The sequence below is a fragment of the Hyla sarda genome, chromosome 3 (assembly GCF_029499605.1).
Source record: "Hyla sarda isolate aHylSar1 chromosome 3, aHylSar1.hap1, whole genome shotgun sequence".
In the NCBI taxonomy this organism is placed as follows: Eukaryota; Metazoa; Chordata; class Amphibia; order Anura; family Hylidae; genus Hyla; species Hyla sarda.
In genome coordinates, this window is record NC_079191.1 from 448886448 (window position 1) to 448906550 (window position 20103).

The 20103-nt window shown below is 42.8% G+C and overlaps 1 protein-coding gene across 8 annotated transcripts in view; it reads left to right on the plus strand.

The window, feature by feature from the left end:
- Nucleotides 1-12868, plus strand: part of VEGFA (vascular endothelial growth factor A) — a 29012-nt gene extending 16144 nt beyond the window's left edge. The window contains exons 3-9 of one of the 8 annotated variants that reach the window (XM_056568685.1): nt 675-871; nt 1239-1315; nt 1411-1443; nt 4954-5001; nt 7035-7172; nt 7855-7950; nt 8539-12868. In XM_056568685.1, coding sequence (XP_056424660.1) covers nt 675-871; nt 1239-1315; nt 1411-1443; nt 4954-5001; nt 7035-7172; nt 7855-7921 — 560 coding nt within the window. In that variant the 3' untranslated portion in view covers nt 7922-7950; nt 8539-12868. Of the gene's footprint in view, nt 1-674; nt 872-1238; nt 1316-1410; nt 1444-4953; nt 5020-7034; nt 7173-7854; nt 7951-8538 lie in introns of all 8 variants that reach the window. The other 7 variants (XM_056568684.1, XM_056568686.1, XM_056568687.1 and 4 more) reach the window with 7 other exon arrangements.
- Nucleotides 12869-20103: the final 7235 nt, after the last annotated feature.

The following is a 20103-nucleotide window of genomic DNA, read 5'->3' on the forward strand; positions in this document are numbered from 1 at the left end:
CTTGTCTTCAGTGCTTGTCCTCGGTGTACAGCGCCCCGCTTGTCTTCAGTGCTTGTCCTCGGTGTACAGCGCCCCGCTTGTCTTCAGTGTTTGTCCTCAGTGGATTCCTCACAGAGACTCGCGGGCAAATATACATTACAAATATACATATAATGGTATCTACATTATATGAAAAGGTTTTTGTTAACGACAGGAACTAGTCCTAAAGACTCTGTAGCTGAGCATGTATACACATTTCAGTGGGGAGAGGACATGGGTGTCCCGCCATCTACCCCCCCCCCCCCAGGCCCCTCTGTGACCAGCTCCTGCAAGAATAAAAAATTGGGTGTGTTGAAATGTAACATGCCATATTCTTATGCCGAACAAGCCCCCATACATATAATGTTGTGTGTATGACCAGCTTTAGGCCTTGTGAGTGCAGTATTTGCTTTTATTCTTCATTCTCACCCAGTCTCTTTTTGTATGAGGCTGATTGGGTAACTATCCAGATAAGACCACAAAAACTTTGGTGAGATCCTGCTCATTTAGCATCTTTCTTGGTCTCTATGTGCCAAATTATTGGAATTTAATTGCATATAGGTGTCAAGAAGTGACATCTCTGCTTCCAGTATCTAATCCTGTAGAACAATAACATATGTAGATGCAATGCTTAGTGCTGTGTCTTTTTTCTGCAGTGGTGTCGTTCATAAACGTCTACGAGCGCAGCATGTGTCAGGTGCGGGAGACCTTGGTGGATATCTACCAGGAATACCCCGACGAGGTGGAGTTCATCTTCAAACCTTCTTGCGTAGCCCTTATGAGATGTGCAGGATGCTGCAGTGATGAGAATTTCGAGTGCGTACCCACAGAGTGGTACAATGTCACCATGCAGGTATGTGCCAAGCAGGCCTATACCTTTATTTTTTTTTTTCTGGCATGTTTTACATCACAGGGGCTGCTGCACGTAATTCCCTTTCAGCCTCTTATGAACTTTTACTGAGACACGCAGATTAACATTCTTCAGTAACTAGGACATGGCTGCGTATCTGTACGTGACCAGCAGCTGCCACATTATCACATGCAAGGCCAGATCCCTCAGAATTTTTTATTTTTTTTTCAAAAAATCAGGAGCCTCAATTATCACCAACATTAATAGCATGTGGACTCCATGACGTTATTTCTGCATGATTAAAGCCCCAAAACCTCTAATGGTAAAGAGCTGCTTCTCCATTTCATAGCAAGACTTCTTTTTCTTGTAGATCTTGAGGATGAGGCCTCACATGAGTCAGCTGTATGTGGAAAAAAGTTTTCAGCAGCACAGTCGATGTGAATGCAGGTAAAGACTACAGCCCTATGTTCTCCACTATTTTTCTCAATGATGCGCCTTTAAAATGAGTTTAATTATTGTATTTTTTTTATTTTATTCTTCAGACAAAAGAAAGAAGTTAAAGGCAAACAGGAAAAGTAAGTGCCCCCCACTTTATGTATGATTCATAAATATGTCTTAGCCACTTACATAATGCACTGAGACCTGTCATTAACCCCTCCTGCAGTTCTGCACCTCTGGAAGGGTTAATATATCATGCTGAAGGACTTCTTTAATTGCTGCATTCAAGTCCGGGCATTGATAAGGTCACCAGAGCGTACATGAAATTACTTACTTTCCAGCATATTATCGCTGACACTTCTTAGTGGACAAAGCATTGTATACCTGACATTATCTGCTCCCTTTTTGTTCTCTGCTTGTCTTACTGCGCTGTAACGTAGAGGTAGGGTGTAACGGGCGCTTAATACATGGTTAACATTCGGTACCGGCTGCTGGGGTAACTCTGCCTTTGCTGTGGTGACGGTGTATACAATACTTCTAACTTGTGCAGCATGACCCAGATTACATGCATGTCCTCATCTCTCAAGCCGTAGGTCTGTAGATACTAAAGAGTGGATATCTTCCAAGGACGATTGTAGGATTTTTTTGTTTCTCTTACCGTGTTTCCCCGAAAATAAACCCTACCCCGAAAGTAAGCCCTAGCAGTATTTTCAGGGTGGGCTGCAATGTAAGCCCTACCCCAAAAATAAGACCTAGGCCAGGGGTAATCAATTGGACGGACCGCGGTCCAGATCCGGACCGTGGCCGCCAGTAATGCCCGCATTTGGCTGGTCCCATATCTCAGTGTTTTCCAACTAGGGTGCCTCCAGCTGTGGCCAAACTACAACATCCAGCATGCCGGCTGTCCGGGCATGCTGGGATTTGTAGTTTGGCCACAGCTGGAGGCACCCTGGTTGGGAAACACTGCCATATCTAACTATCTATCCTACAATACCGTGCGGAAGCTGCAGCGGGACCTCCTTCTGTTGCTTAGCAGCCAGGGGCAGGGACGCTGTCACTTTAAAACGTCGGCGCGTATGCACGGCCAACGTCACGGACGTGTCCCTGCCCCCGGCTTCTAAGCAACATAAGGAGGTCCCGCCGCCACCGAGAGCTGCAGCTTCCGTACGGTATGAAGGTGTAAGGTATGGTAGTTTATTATGGCAGAGGGTTGGGGGCACTGTAGGAGTGTGGAGGACGACGGGGGAAAGGGGTGGATGGGGGGCTGTAGCAGTGTGGAGGATGGGGGGGGCTGTAACAGTGTGGAGGATGGGGGGGCTGTAGCAGTGTGGAGGATGGGGGGGCTGTGGGAGGATGGGGGGCTGTGGCAGTGTGGAGGATGGGGGGGTGCGGCATCCTCCACACTGCTACAGCCCCCCCATCCTCCACACTGCTACAGCCCCCCCATCCTCCACACTGCTACAGCCCCCCCATCCTCCACACTGCTACAGCCCCCCCATCCTCCACACTGCTACAGCCCCCCCATCCTCCACACTGCTACAGCCCCCCCCATCCTCCACACTGCTACAGCCCCCCATCCTCCCACAGCCCCCCATCCTCCACACTCCTCCAGCCCCCCCATAATTTTGTTTTGTTCCTGTGTTTCCCCGAAAATAAGCCCTACCCTGAAAAGACAAAAATTTATATAAGACCGGGGCTTATTTTCGGAGAAACACTGTATGTAGCTCTATGTGTTCTTCAGCCTGTTCATATGTGCTTAATAGCACCTGGAAGTTTTCTTGCCCTGTTCGAGCACCGACCCCATAACAAGGAACTTTTAATATTAAAATTGGGAAAGGTGGCCCTTAGAACCCTGAATGCCTTCTCTCATTCTAACCTATGTTTAGAAAAGAGGAGACAGTGGGTAGAGGAGGGGGTGGGACAGGAGCCTAGGGGGGATAAGGTGAGGCATTTTCTTAGACTCTGTCAGGACCTGTCAACTGGCACTGGTGCAACTTAAGCTTTTCTCCAAAAACCTGCTCTTGCTGCTGCACGCTTATTATCCTGCTGGAGAAGCTGCATGGTCCAGGAGACAAGGTGTTAACCTGTTCACATTGGGAGTCCATTTCCAGTTGTCCAGACATATTGTCATATGTATATAGTAGACATGGTGACTGTCACCACCAAGGTCAGAAAGTGTCCCATCAATAAGAGAAATTCTATTGCAGTAACACCAAATGGTTATGAAGCTCTGTGATCTAACGCGCCAATCCTCATGTAACAGCAGCCACTGTTTTTTTCAAACTTTTTAGTTAATATTATGCTGTATCAGCTTGCAGCATATTTATCATATTACGCACAGTCCTCTGACTACATGTTTACCAGTCATAGGCCCATTGTTAATCGGTTGGCAATATATTAATGACACTGCTACTATGTTAACCCCAAACCCTCTAAATGTAGCAAACCCGGTCATAGCGACTCCATGAAAAAGCACAGTTACCTGCTGGAAGTATCTAAGCAAGACATGGGAAAAAAAAAAAAAAGACTGGAGGCCATATCCCATAATGCAATGCCGTAGAAAGGCCTCTTGGAGAGAGATGTTTTTGCTATTAAGCTTACTATTAATATCCAGCCACGTGTGTGGGAAAGGTCACCTCTGCTGTCCATGCAGCTTCATAATGAGGCAGAGGAGATAGCAGAGGCCCAGATAACTGGGCCACATTGCTTGAGACCCAGCTGATAAAGCTGTCCTGTGCTGGCTATGAACAGGAGCCAGCTAAAAGTTTGATGCTTCTCAAAAGCCAAAGCAGCAGCAGCACCTGTGTAGAGACTATAGAGTAGATTAGCAGTGGTCACGCTGCCGCTATCATCTGCTTTCCTGTTTGTGCATGAGGGCCCAGTCATGGTGAAGTCTCACGGGGGAAGCTTCTTTTACTCCAGCTGACATTCCAGCATAGCATGCAGGTACTGGAAGGAAAATAAGGCTGTACGCATTTGCCCAAAGCAAAGCCAGTTCCCCTGCCATTGTTTGTCTTCAGCTATCGCTAAGGAGATGTGGGTTTTGTTAATTATTGCATAGATTTTTACTTTGCACTTATTGCTTTCTGGGCCGGATCATATTGCACGAGGCAGAATTACAAGTATGTCTCCGGCATATCTGCAGGAATGATGTGAGAGAAATGCTCTGCAGGTGGCTCGGGTCTGGGGTAATGGATGCATTTTAGGGCCCCCCAGTTGGGAAACTTTAGAAACTTCACAAGTGTTAGGTTCCAAGCTGATCTGATGATGTCATCAAGTTTGTTACTGGGAATAGAACAGGGTAGACCCTGCGACTAATAATAATGAGCATGCTTGTCTAAGTAAGTGAACCTATCTGTAGATGTGATGGCAGAGTGTAATGATCACCCCCCCCCCCCTTTATACTAGCCCATACATAGAGGTGTGTTTAAGATGTCCTAGCCTTTGTGACTCTGTTCTTCTGGATGCTATATGTTCATTTTGTTTTTTGGATCAGACGTTGTATTGTTGTATAAGACTCTATAGTCCAGTGTAGCGTCACTAAGCTATCTTATTCTGCAAATTCTGCCCCTGATTTTTTGCTCCAGTTTCTCTCGTTTTTTGCCCTTTCTCTCTGTCTCTCGCTCTTTGTTTATTTTTTCTTCCAGAAAAGCAAAACGAGGGAAGGGCCATAAACGAAAGCGCAAGAAAATCCGGTACAAATCGCACCGCTTGTACGTTTGTATCGTGTGCTCACTAAAATCCCAACCACAGATAAAGTTCTGGCATTGTTTCACCTCATTCCATAAATTAATCCCATTAATCTGCTCGTGTGGCGTTGCGGATTGGGGTCAATAAGACAATCTCCAACTTGGTATGATGTAATTGGAGGCCTTGGTGATGGCGGGGATAATGATGAGGGAATTTTGACTGTCTTAATGTCATCATGAGACTTGCATAGCCAGTAATGATCCTGGATTCTTTGCTACAGCAAACCTAACCTTTCCCAGTAGATCCGTGTTCAGATGACTGCGGAGTAGTACTAGATTTTGTCTGCTGTGAACCCCCTATGGCAGGATCTCCAGTTTTGTGCAGGCAGGCCAGTAGTTATATTGATTTTTTTATTTACATTTTCTTGACAGATCTCATGATCACATTAGGTCAATTTGGCTTATTGGGGTTTGACGTGGTGGCTTGTGGCAGCATTGGTGGTGGGACACATCTTCGGGTACCTTGATTATAGTGGCATCATCCTCCTGGCTCCAGCACAAAAAGTGACTGCTCTTAATACCAACCCTTCAATTCTTTGTTTTTTGTTTTGTTGTGACTACATGTTGCCTACAAGCTACAGTGAAATCAGGGTCTATAATGCTGTCCAAAACCAGCGATGCAGTCACAATGCCCCCCTGCTTTCCTTAGTGTAACATGTGAGTCAATATGACTAGGTCTGTTAAGGCAACAGTCTCCTTTGAACCGAAGTGAAAGTGTTGACCATGTCAAAGAGACTACAGCTGGTTATAGACATTAGACTCTTGTCAGTCCCTTCCATTTCCATCCTGCTGACCGTCTGCAGTCAAAACACGTCCTTTCCGATATAGAAAGAAGTGGAATGTCAGTGGTGGCTGGATATACCATTTGTCATTGGCTTTCTGTGTAGGGTCAGCACCAGCCACCCCTGTGTGGTTACACCACTTCACTTCCATAAAGCTTGTCACTGGAGTGTTAGTAGTGTGAATAGTAGTCTCCACAAGAACGTCATCAGGTTGTGGACACTTTACCTTGGGTCCTTGGTGAGACTGCAGTCATGAACATTTAGTACCGACTCTTCAACCAATGGATAAGAACTGAAATGGCTGAGTTATAACATAAGGAATAACTACTTTTTTTTTTGTCTACATCTGATGGGATAGGACATAGGGAGGCATGACCTACACGCAGCCATTTGTGTTCATCGCCTGGTGGTTGTAACGTGTCACACGCTCGCTTCACTGTATAGCATCATCCTTGGACTCCTCAGTGACTTAGATAGGTGGCGTGCAGCTTATCTCCTGATGTCATCTCTGCTTCTTTCTTTATACTCTAACTCTAAGGTACTGCATTTGGAAGGCAGAACTTATCATCTTTTCACTCATGGTTTTTGCTTCTCTTAGTCTAATCCTTAAGATTTTTTTGTAATCTCAGCTAACTATTTCAGTCCTGCAAATTCTCCATACTGTCTTTTACACCAATCTTGTAAGATTACATGATAAATGCATTTTACTCCTTCCAAATGCAGCTTCTGGCTTCCTAATGCTATGCTGTCTGCTTCGTCTTGCCTCTTTTATAAAGAACATAACATGAGAAGGTGGCTGGTGAGGGATCAGAGGGCATTAAGGAGGAGATGAGGATCCAACCACCTGTTTATGTATTTCCTGGGGTGGCCAGATGTATCTATATTGAACAGGCATAAGTTAGCTGTAGACGTGTTGGGTTGTGTTACTGTAACCTATGGTAGCACTGCTCTGTACTGTGTTACACGTCAGGGTGACCACCTTCTTCGGGAATGTCAAGACTCCCTGCTTCTATATCCATTGTTACAGAGCACGTACAGATGGGAGCTATAAAAACAGGACGATGGATGGATGGTCACCCTGGAGTGTCCCGGGGATGGAGGGATTGCTTGTAATGTGTTCAGGAGTAATGCATGTTGACATTTCTCTTGCTGTTGCGCTGTAGCTTAGAACTCTTTTTTTCCTTTTGCTTTTTGCAGTCATTGTGAGCCTTGCACAGACACAGAGAGGAGAAAACACTTGTTTGTCCAAGACCCCCAGACCTGTAAATGTTCCTGTAAAAACACAGACTCACGTTGCAAAACGAAGCAGCTTGAGTTAAACGAAAGGACTTGCAGGTTGGTTCTTTATACATATGGGAAAAAAATCCAATGCACAGATAGAGCTGCTTCTTCCTGCTGATTGCTGCCTGACATTCTGACTTCAGAGGATGCTGTGTTCAATGTTCTTTTACTCATTCTGTGTTTTCTTTACATGTGCACAGTTATTGTACAGATCAGTCACACTTCTACCCTGTCGTCCGTCTCGTATATCTGCAGCGAGGCTCTACTACTTGATCTTGTAGCTGCTTATAATCTCCTGTAGAATACACAAAAGCAGCATCTACACCACTTCACAACAGTTATGCCAGAGTCGCAGTGGTGGCTTCACCCAATGTATGTGACAGTATGTTCTTTTAGCTGACACTAGAGGAAAAGCTATTAGAGTAGCAGCACATACCATTCCGGAACAAGTTCCACTTCTTCTACAGGGCAGCCTGCGATTATGCATGACATTCAACAAGATATTCTTTGTCCATAGAGCCACAGCACAATGTGAAAGGAAAGGGGAGTCCTTGGACCTCCTTGGTATATGTTGTCCATGAGAAGTGTGAATCTTGTACCGAGCTGTACCCCTCTTTCCACCATAGATTGGTAGTATAGATAGTACACCATGGTCCATCAACAGCTACATAGCTGCAAAGTCTTGACAGAATTTGCCCGGAGAACCCAACTAGAGCAGTTTGTTGTCTTTCACTAGGAGAGGTAAGAAGCCTAGAGCAGCCCAGCCGTATGCGGCCCCCTATTCTGCTGACCTCGCTCACTAACATGTGCTCTGCCACCCCCGTGCACCAAAGTAAGTTACCCCAAATAACACCTATATGTACCCTGAATGCTTCTCTGTTGTCAGTCTGCTTTAAGGCTACATCATATGTAGATGCCTCAGACATTATTTCTCCAAGTTTGTCTCCTATGGGGTGGTTATAAAGAACAGACTCCACCTATTGCTTATGAATGAAACGGTCCGCTCACATTGTACTAAACCATTATAAGCACTGTAGAAGCCTAATAGTGTAGAAGAGGATGAGCTGGTTAGGGCATGGAAACCAAAGTGTTTGTGCAGTTTCCCAAGAAACTAGAAATTGAATAGTTACCTTGTCACCTGTGATTAATCATTTCATATCTCTGGTTTATCTAAAATCAGATGCGTTTTGTGCCTAGTGTTGCTACAGAAGTGACTTTTATAATTTTTTTTAAATACTGCCAGTGTTCACACAGTCTAAAGTTGCACACTCAGAACAGCAAAGTCTAGAGATCTGTGTCCGCTTGGCATAGGCATTGCTTCTCGTCCTCTCACAAAGTAATTCCTAAAATGTAAGTATTTCTCTGTTACGTTGCTGAGAATTAAATTGTGTTATTTTTGTCTCTTCCCAAACTTGTCCAGATGTGAAAAACCGCGGCGGTGAAACGAGGAGAGCGTCTCCCTAAAAAGAGACAAAATGGAGTGAAAATGAAGGATCGAAACTCGGCACAGCACTTTGGTTCTCATGCATTCCGTGTCCCTAAGGAGGGAAAGAAAAGCTGTATTATTCAGTAAATGCCATTTCTCCTTCTCCTTATCAAAATTGATGCTGCTACACATCGAGAGCCAGAACAGCGGGGTCATAACTTTTTTGGATTCTTATAAATATATTATTATAATTAAATATAGATATATAAATATATATATATATATATATATATTTGTGTGTGTATATATATATATATTGGATTTTTCTTAACAAACTAGTAATTTACTGGACTTGGTCACCAACCGAAAGTTTTTTTTTTTTAACCTAACGTACGCGAGGTATAGCAACTCAGCTGACGCTAACCTCTAATAATATTAATTTTTCTGGATCATAATCTGTTCTCGCTAATTTTCTGCTAAACCAATACTTACGAGGCAAACACATAAAAAATGTTCAGAACAAAGGTCAAAGAAGCCCTGCTGAGATGTTCTGGATCCTAAAGCTGCATAACTCGATCCTTCACAAACCGCGCCCTGTGCCCTCTGCAGATAGAAAGACTCATTGAGGAAATGGAGACTGATCGGTGCCATAGGTTGGCCAGAGACAACGTCATTGTATAGCCTTGCCCATCATGCACAGTTTCTGCCCCTGAGGAACTTTTGTTTTTGGCATCTAATGTCGACATACTGGTGTGTGTGTATGGATTTGGGTATGTTCGGTATTCAGAAACAGAAAAGCTTTCAGGAAAAAAAAGATGTCTGACTTTATTTCCAGTGGACATTGCCCTTTCTTAATGATGTGACCTGTTGGCTCCATTTTGTCAGGCATAAGCTGAGCCAGTGCCAGTTGTATCTCTGTGGTCTTAAAAATACAACACTAAAAAAAATTAAAGATCTCGCAAAAGGACTGAGTCTGGACCAAAACCAAGGAGGTCACAAGAGAGGAATGGTTCCGGATTTGCATGCTGACCTGGCGGTAATCACTAGAATCCATTGGGACTTGTATTCTCCCAGTGAGCAATCGGCATATGACGTGAACTCTTGTACATTGAACTCACCCCAGTGAGGAAGACTCACTCATAATGAGTGGAAATGACTATATTAGGACTACGAATCGCTCAATGAGTGCAGCTTGCTGTTTATTGAATGAGACTTGTTTATGTTGAGTGAGACTGCCTTCCAGTGGGTGAATCCCACCCGAAATATATATAGAACCAGGACTGGCTTAGCATGTCTGAGAATTTGAAGCGATCTGGTCCGAGCACCAAGTATCTCAACCTAACATTGCAAAGTCCTGGATTTGCAGCTGGTGGAATCACTAGAATCTATAACATGTTCACTGTAGCCTTTGCCTATGTATCTCATGTATACACACACACACACACCTGTTCTAAGGTTCCACGTGCCTTGCAGCCTAGAAACAAGTGAGGCCCTTGCTCCTTCACCCTGAGACCCCAAGCTGTTTTCTGGTTAAAGGACTTTGGTGCCGATGAAAGATAAAAAAAAAAAAAAATGACACAAATAAAGGGTTGATCCCTGCATGAGGGAGTTGGCTCCTTTGCTGCTAGACTGTGTTAGAGTGAAATCCCTGTGTACACTGCAAAGTTATCTGGAAAGGGAGGGAGAGGGGTGGTCATCAATTTACCTGTGTGAGTGTATGTGTGCTGTGGTCAATGGTATCCAGTTCAAGGCAGGGAAGCTATTCGTTATGTAGGAGAGTGCCCCATAAAGATGCAGGAGTAACTCCGCTATTAGGCTCACACCTCTGGGGCTCTTACTCTAGTGCCAAATTCAAACATGGAGCAACTATGTATCATAAGTGCCTTTTGTAGGAACTAAAGCACATTGCAAGTCTACTGCTACTGATGAATAGGGTACTGGGATGTTCGAAATAAGCTCCCCCCAGCACAAACAGGGGTCTGTTCACACCTGCAGCTATCTTGTCTGTCTGTGGATACAGTGTGTGTATGTGTATACATGGATGCAGAGAGGTTCACCACACTTATTTAATGTCCCTTTTTTTTATTTTTATTAAAAACCTGATAAATTAATTCAGAGTGCGGGAGGGTTCAGTATTTCTTTTGTTATATTTAAGATAATTTATACAATTACAAATACAATAATTGTCCAATGTTTTTATCCATTCTTTTTGGTGGTTTCATTTTAATCTGTTCTTCATGAGCCTTTGCTACCTTCACAGGAGGCCGATATGGAGGGGGCCCCTTCTCTTGCACTCAGATTTTTAGATACATGTTTTTCTGCTTTCTCGAATTTCTTTTTGGGTAAGCAGAGGCGCAGGGAACAGAAGGCCAATGCTATTCACTCATCTTTCCTCTAGGGCAGAGGATAAGTAGCTTGTGACGCTGGATTCTGCTGCACATCCAGAGACGCTCAGGAGCGACCTACCTGCTGCCTTTGCTCTAGATAAAGGATAACATCTCCCAGCAGTACAGGTTGTCTGCATCTCCAGCATGCAGGTACCATGACAGATAAGTGTGTCACATTAGCTGCTTCTGTGTCTCTGCTGCCTGTCCTGTGGAACCCATCATATAGAGCAATGTCTCGTCCCTTCACCCAGACATGTCCCCATGACTGCAGAATCGGCTGTTCACAACAGTAAGGTCTGAATGGCAGTATTTATTTTATTTATAGGATAAATGGCATACTGTTATGTGTCCGCTCCACCCGAGAACTACTTGTAGAACTGAGAAATGCATCAGGTGTAGAACCAAATGTCTGTCCATTACAAGGCTCACTTGTATCACAGTCGCCCTCAGTCAGATATTCTATTGTAAACTCCAACCTGTGTCACCCATGCTGTATTGCTATCTTGGCCCAATCCAGTTTAGGTTTAAGTATTTATGTGGACTGTGTATGTTGGGGCATTGCTGATTTAGGATTTTACTATTTTGCACATGTGATCCATCTTATTCATATGTGCACATGTGGTAATGATTGCCGAAAGGGCTCAACCTGCTGCAGAACACCCTTTGTATATTCCCTCGCTCCATGGCAGCATAACCAGACAGATACATTATATCTGTGAGGTCCAGGAGATGCTGAGCTTTGTCATATTGGTGAAGGAAAGGAGTTGATACACCCCCTCCACCCCAAGACCGGCGTGGAACAATACACTGTACGTGGCTCTGGAAGGGAAAAGGTTCCACTTACCCCATGTAACATTAAGCAATACATTTTCTTACCTTTTTAGTCTTTCCACTGGAGTGAGAACAGAAAGGGTGTGTGTTTTCTGTAGCCCTTGCTCCACGTTCTTCCATGTAGGTAATCGCTATCGGCTCTGAAAGAACAGGTCGCCCCCTTGTAGTTCTGTGGGCAAAAATAATATAATAAATGGTTGTGTGCAGTGTAAAGCAGAACGGTCACAGGCACTGGAACCCAGAGGGGGCTGGAAATACACGTATAGAGCTTTAAACTAGACTTGTCATGTCTGGGCTACTTCTGGTGACTGCATCCACCAAGGAGTCTTGTGTCACTTTGGACGTCACTGAGGCATCAGGTGCAATACTGTTGATGCCTTTTCTCTTTTATGTTTTTTTTCTCTTCCAAGCAAACCTATTGGCTTAATATTTGTTCCTCCAACCTGTGTTCAGGTGGCTGGTCCACTTTAAAAGTTATGTTATGGACTTAACCATTCTCAGTGTGCTACCTTCAGAGACACCACGTATCAATCAGATATCCCAATATTAGTTTCCAACATCCTCCCCTCAGATGGCTGATATCTACTGGACTAGCACTGAAGAGTATGGTGTGCTTCCTCCCCACTGACTAGAGCCGTGCTGTAAAGCTGCATGTTGGCCATTTAGCACTGTGTAATCGTATAAGCCAGTGTTCTTCAACCTGTGCCTCTTCAGCGGTTGCAAAACTACAACTTTCATCTTGTCTCATGTTGGGAATTGTAGTATTTCAACACCTAGAGGGAACACTGGTAGACAAGCCATCACAATCCTAGTGACAATGAAGTCTATACCACAAGGCCTCTGCCAGCCAAGGGTTTAATATATGTATATCGAGCATTAAGCATAAACACTACAGGTTTCCTTCTTTTTGTAAATAAATTCAAAAACACAAAAAGTTAATTCTGCCTAACATTTTTTTAAATTGTAATATGTGTTTTATTTATTGGTGCTATCATTTGTCATTGTTGTGAACGCAGTCATTAACACATCTTTTTCTTTGCAGATTAAATATTATGTAGAAACATATTTATTTTTTAAAAGAAAGTATAAAGATAATGTTAAAAATACCTACGTTTTCTTTGTTTTTATTACATTTTTGCATGACCCCCTGAGTTGGCGGAGGTAAAGGAGAGCTGTCTGTACCGGGGGAAAGATTGGAATACTCCAACCTCGTGGGTAAGTGGGATGGTGGGTTATAGTGACAGCTGGAGAATAGTGACTGGAGGTTTGGTGGCTGAACTCTATCCTGGCAGTAAGTTGGCTCCAACCATGTAACTATTCTGTGTTACAGTGCATGGAAGGTGCTGGATTGATGAGTACAATACAGGATTACAATACATTATAATGATGAGCAAAATGATTTAGTATGGTTAAAACTTGTTCTAAAATGTAAATCCTGCATGTCTCCTAATCTGAAACTTGAGATTTGAAAATGGCAGCTTCTGCTACAAGCCATACAGGATCACACATCTCCTGTACTGTCCATCACATTCCATACTTTACTCCTGCTGCTGGGAGTCCTTATAAAGTAGAACAAAACCCTAAAACCTAGGACCAAATGGACTCTGATGGCTGATTCTAACAATCTCATCCAAAGCTTTTTCTACTCTTGATTTGAACTGAATGAAATTACATTAAATGTGGTCGAACCCAGAGATCGATTCAGGGTAGGATCACACACAGTACGTTGACAGCATATTTCACACTGCGGATGCGTTGATGCCCGTCACTAGAGCGAGCTCCCTGCTGGGGCCGGATAGCCCCATGTGTCTTCGCTGCAGATCTGCAGCAAGAAAGCTGCGTAGACTAAAGCAATCAACGATCGAGCCGCCATGTTAGGGTTAGGTCGCATTTACTGTACTGATTGTAACACTACTCATGATAATTCATGTAGGGATACAGTGCAGGCTCCGTCAGGCCAGGTATAGGCTGATGGCTCATACTTACACTGATATATTCTGGTCTAGGTTGGAATGGGTTTCAGCCTCTGGATGTAAACAGTTCCCTGATGGCAACCAGATCCGAGGGCTGGAGCATATTAGGATAGCAGACATGTTACACAGGACCGGACCCTCTCGTGTTATATTCACAGGCCCCGCTTCAGGATGGTGTGTCTCATCCTGAGAGCTGGATGTTGTATAAAGGGCAGCAGACGATTTATAGCCCTAAGAATTTTATTCAAATGTGAGTCAGTTCAGATTCCCTCTGGTGATAGAGGCCGTGAACATTTTCGCTGCATGTATTTCGGAGCAGGAAACATCTGTTGTCATTGAATTGTTATGACAACCGAGTTATTGAAATGGCTCGCACACACTTTTCCCACAATGAGTTCTCCGTTCCCTACACACATCGCTGGGACACAGCCTTTGTAATAACTTTGTAACTTCTGTTGGATTTACGAAGGCGAAGCTTTTTGTATATAGAAAAAGAGGGAGTTGGACACACCCTCTCTAAACATTCCCACAGGGCTCTGGAACAGTCTTTCCCAACCAGGCTGTCCGGACATGCTGGAAGTTATAGTTTTGCAACAGCTGGAGGCACCTTGGTTAGGAAACACTGCTCTGAGAATTGCTGTTGGTCTCGTATTCACTGTACAGACCATGATATCTGCTGCTTAGCATTTTGGGAGTTGCAGTATTGCAACAGCTGGAGGCACATTGGTTGGTAAGCACTGCTCCAAAGTGAGACCTTATCTTATTTAACAGTCCACTGATGTAACCAGTGAGGAAGAAGATACAATGTATTCAAAATGGTGGCACTCAACTATAGATTGCCAATATGAGACCCATCCTTAAGGCTAGATTCACACTTAGGCTGGAGATTCTTAGTGCTGCCACTAAGTTCATTCATTTGGTGTCGGAATTTCAGCAGCAGAACATTCAGTAGTGCGCACTCTGCAGCAGAATCCTGTTGACAGGCCAGGTTCACACTATGGGATTTCTGACCAAAATTCTGGTCATAAATTCAGGTGCTAAGAGACACAAAAGATATGAGCAAATCTTCCAAAATTCTTCTCAGGTCAGAATGCTAACACAATGAAGGTACAGGAGCGGGGACACCTGTCCATGGCAGGACAGCTTGTGTACAGTATGGGTTGACTGTAGTGATGGATAGCTGTCATGCATATGAAGTCCCTGTGGCACTCTGTACAGGAGCAGGGAGGAGAAAAATCACAAAAAACGTTCACAATCTCATCAATCTGAATATTTTTGTGAAATTCAGATTAGATCCAATTCATGCCGAATCACAACGGGGAATAGGATGAGGTCTGCCCCAGGACCTTAAAGATAACGGGCCCTAGATATGACAACTTATTAAGACAAAACCAAGCTCAAAAAAAATACCAATGAGGCCCAATATGATAAAACGTAACTTTTACTGCTACATTAAAATATTACAAAAATGAGTGATATATTTACAGGAAATGAGGACACAAGTGCATAAAGTGTAGAAGGATACAGAAGATATATATTCACTATGGGCAAAAATTATTTACTCCATAGATACAATCAGAGATGGGAGTAGGGGTACAGGTGACCATCCCTATTCTCCACCCATAAACAGCTATCCCTACCTAGACTATGCTTACCCTACCTAGTTTAAAGTGTGGAGGGGTATAGGAACAAATGGTAGTAGATAAATCTATGGTCTCCAATATGTTTATATGGTTCAAGCAGAACTGTATCACTAGACCTCGGTCTCCTTCTTCCAACGCGTTTCTCTCATAAAAGCATTTGAGTTCTTCCGGGGTGGAGGAGATACACATAGAAATGCACTAAGTGCAGTTAGATGGAAAACCCACATGAAAACATACACAAAGAAAATGTATGGTAGTGGCTCAAATTGAAGTGATTAGTAATAGATAACACACATATTTATACATTTACTGTATTTGGGTAGATATGTGTCCTTAGGATAGGTAATAAATGATAGTTGATAAAAGAATCCATCCAATATTCATGGCATGATCAAACTTATAGGACAGGCTATATAATAATTTCACAGATCCCTTTAGAAGTACCTACATAAAAAGGAAGACAATAATCAACACTCCAAGAAATGAGAGATGTGAAATATACCAGTAGTATAGGCCCACTTTAACCCACCTTAAAATATATAAAGATAGAAAAAAAAGCTGCTTTCTCTATCTTAATATATTTTAAGGTAGGTTAAAGTGGGCCTATCCTATTGGTATATTTCACATCTCTCATTTCTTGGGTGGGTTTTCCAGGAGTTTTCCTGCTGCCACAAAAACATTGTAATTACATTTTTCCATGTGGTCTGACCCATTGTTAATTACTACTGACCGGTAACTCCCATCCTCAGTTCCATGATTGGCTCCGCCATATTGGATTTATAAACTATAAGATGCACAACCACACAAAACCTATAGTATAGCCGACGGTATCTCATTGATCCATTTATTGATTAACCAATGTCTGTTTTTTCCTGATCTGTTTTATTTGATGTTATATATTCGTCTGTGTTACACTTTTTTGTTTTTCTCGTAATATATAACGGCTGTGAGATGAAATACATTTATAATATTGGCATAACAGTTTCTTCGTGAATACAAGAAACACGACATTCCCGATAAATGGACCCAGATGTTTTAAGTGGGTCAGCAACATCATAGTGAGGGCTCACAGCGTGCCCTGAAGTATTCACACCCCTTTCTTGTTGTGTAACGCTGAATCACAGTCGGTTTAGTTCAACTTTTTTTTAACATTAGTGAAACGAGAAAATGTCCATAAGGAACAAATTGCAAAACTATTCAACCTATCATTACACATGGCTTAAAGGGTTGCTCCATCCCTAGACATCTTATCCAAAGGATGGGGGATAAGATGTCTGATTGCGGGGGGTCCTGCCACTGGGGACCCCCGTGATCTCGGCTGCGGCGCTCCAGACATTCTGTGCACGGAGTGAACTTCGTAAGTGCCGGATGACGATGTGGGGTGGAGGCTCGTGACATCACAACCATGCCCCCTCAATGCAAGTCTATGGGAGGGGGCATGGTGGCCATCACGTCCCCTCCCATAGACTTGCATTGAAGGTGGCCTGGCCATGACATCGCGAGTTTCCAGCACTGCACCCGATGCTCTAAACGAATGCCGGCAGGCTTCTGCAGCAGAGAGATTGCGAGGGTCCCCAGCGGCTGGAACCCGCGATCAGACATCTTATCCCCTATCCTTTGGATAAGGGATAAGATGTCTAGGGGCAGAGTACCTCTTTAATCTGTGAGACAAGTAGATGCTATTGGCTGGATCAACCATGTATTACAGCCGCATGGAACGATCTGTTAACATTGGATGTGTAGACCCTGCACCGCTGTTTCCCACGTCAGCAGCAAATTCTCAGCCGTACTAAGATCAGGAGTCAAATATTCTGGAACATTTTGATGGTTGTCATTCTTGTATAATAATTATTACTTACATAGTGCACACAGATTCTGCAGCGCTATACTCTCAGATTGATCTCTGTCCCCACTGGGGCTCACAATCTAAATTTACCTATTAGAAGGTTTTTTGCGAACATTCGCACTCCTTGCAGATGTTGTCCTTGGTGCTGCAAGGCAACAGTGCTAACCACTGAGCCACCGTGCTGCCACCATCCCAGCTATCCACTTCCTATAAATCTTCCATGAAAGCTTTTTGCATTGAATTTCGGAGTCACCTGCTCGTTGGTAAAGTAGCCTAAATGCTGCATGAGGTTTTTTGGACTTTCTTGCTGCCATGCTTCTGTATACTCCCTAAACTATTTGGAGATTTATGCCAAAATGGTAGCAAAAACAACTACTGAATGTGATGCAAAAAATTTGCCCCCATACAACTCATAGACAAAATTAAAAATATTATAGGGGTCCTTAATAATATTGTTTTGGTTTTAACCCTTTAAGGACACAAGGATATATATGTACTGCTTACACTAAGAAAATTGCGCTCAAGAAGTGAGTTCGCTTTATACCCAGTGGGTCATGGTCGCTATCGTCTACTGGGACCCTCGGCTAATTCCGGCCGTTGCCAATCAGGCTGATGTCTGGCATTAACCCTTCATATGCCACAATTAAAGTGAATAAATTTGAATAAGCCCCTTCTCTAATAAAAGTTTAAATCACTACACTTGTTTCATTTTTTAAATAAAATAATGTAAACAAAAATAAACATATGTGGTGTTGCCGCATGCTTAAATGTCCAAATTATTAAAATATGAAAATAATTAAACCGCTTGGTGACGTAAACATAAATAATTATTTAAAGTCCAGAAGTTATTGGACATTTTTGGTCACTTCATATACCAGAATTTTTTTTTTTTATTTATTAAAAGTGACCATAAAGTCCCATCAAAACAAAAATGGTATCAATAAAAAATATGCCACAAGTGACCCTCGTGCAACACCTTATACGGAAAAATCTAAGTTATACTAATTTTCCTACAAAAAGTATAATTTTTTTAAAAGAAGTAAAATAAAACAAACCTATGTTAATTGGTATTATTGTAAACATACGGACCTACAGAATAAATATCATTTTCATTTTTACCAAAAAGTGCCCTGCGTAAAAACTGAAGTGCCAAAAATTTACAGGATGGTGTTTTCCTTTATTTTCCTTTTTATGAATAATTTTTTTGGTTTCACTATAGATTTGGTAATAAAATGATTGATCTTTACAAAGTACAATCTGTAGCACAAAAAACAACAAGAACACCAAGCCTCATATGGATCTGTAGGGAGGAAAATTGAAAGTGTTCAGACTATAAAAAGGCAAGGAAGAAAAAGTACTAAAATTAAGAATCCCTATGGCCCAGATTTGTCAAACTGTGTGAGAGAAAAACTTGAGGGATTTACCTACAGCAACCAATCACAGTTCAGCTTTCACTTTACCAGAGCTTGTTAGCTGAGCTGTGATTGGTTGCTGTGGAAAAAACACTCCACTTTTTCTCTCACACTTTGAAAAATATGGCCCCATATTCTTAAGGGGTTAAATAGTCAAAGATAAAAACCATACAAATTTGGCATTGTGATCATGCCGATTTGAAGAAAACAGATAACTTAAAAAAAAAAAAAAAAAAAAAAAACAGCCCCTCATATGGATCTGGCAAAAGAGATGGAAAAAAAAGTGGGATTGCACCCCTAGTGAAGTACGTTCATATGGAGGGTATCAGTGGTGGTTAGTGTTTTACTCTAGTAGGGTTGCGCTAAGAGCATAACACCTCGGTCGGCTTTACACCATACCCAGACCTGCAGCCACGGTCCTCTGGAATCCGGCTTGTTCTCCCAGTGGTAGGTAGCATATAGGAAAGAAAAAACAAGCATCTCTGGCACTGGTCTGCTGAAGATGATAGGACTAGGACATCTGATAATCTTTTTTTTTAAAAGGGTTTATTGCATAAGTACACAAGTAACGCGTCTTTGGTCCATACCGGACCCTTCGTCAGGCAAGGTGTACATCTTGCCTGACGAAGGGTCCGGTACGGACAAGAAACGCGTTGCTTGTGTACTTACGCAATAAACCCTTTTTTTTTTTTAAAGATTATCAGATGTCCTAGTCCTATTATCTTCAGCAGACCAGTGCCAGAGATGCTTGTTTTTTCTTTCCTATATGTTCATGTGGATCTGGGAATGGAAAAATAAAAAAATTGTCTCTTAGGAGAGGAGGGAAAAATTTAAATACAGAAAAAGATTACGTAAACCAGCGTAAAATCTGGATCCCCAGACTGAACTCCCCATTATGGTGTCCATAATATAGATACATCATACACAGAAAAAAAAAGAATAGGCCATCAGGTAAATTTTTAGGATGACTGTACCCATCTGGAAAGAAGACAACAACCTTGTTTGAAACTTGTGGTCGATAGTTGGATAAAAGATCCGTCAGATTTGTACTTAGCCTGGTGTCATCGATCATGTAGGGCCAGATGGAATCTGTGTGAGCGGCCATGTCTGCAGAGGGATCGGTCACCATATGTTCTACAGACATCAACCTATTTCTATATACTGTACAGACCATCAGCCATTTACAGCAGTAACCTCTCCCATCATGCTGAGGGCTGTCAGGACATGCTTGGAGTTGGAGTTTTAAAAACAGAGGAAGAGCCACAGGTTAGGGAACATGGTGCAGAGTGAATATTCTTTAGTGCTGTAGGGCAACAGCTGCTGAGAGGATAACCTTCATTCATGGAGACAGTTCCCAGCGGCAGGAAGTGATGACAAGAAGCCTTGCGCACCAACCACCGAATTCTGAAGGGTCAGTCTTCTTCTTGGCCTTCTATAAGCTCACTGGTGTTGTGAAGTCCTCACTGC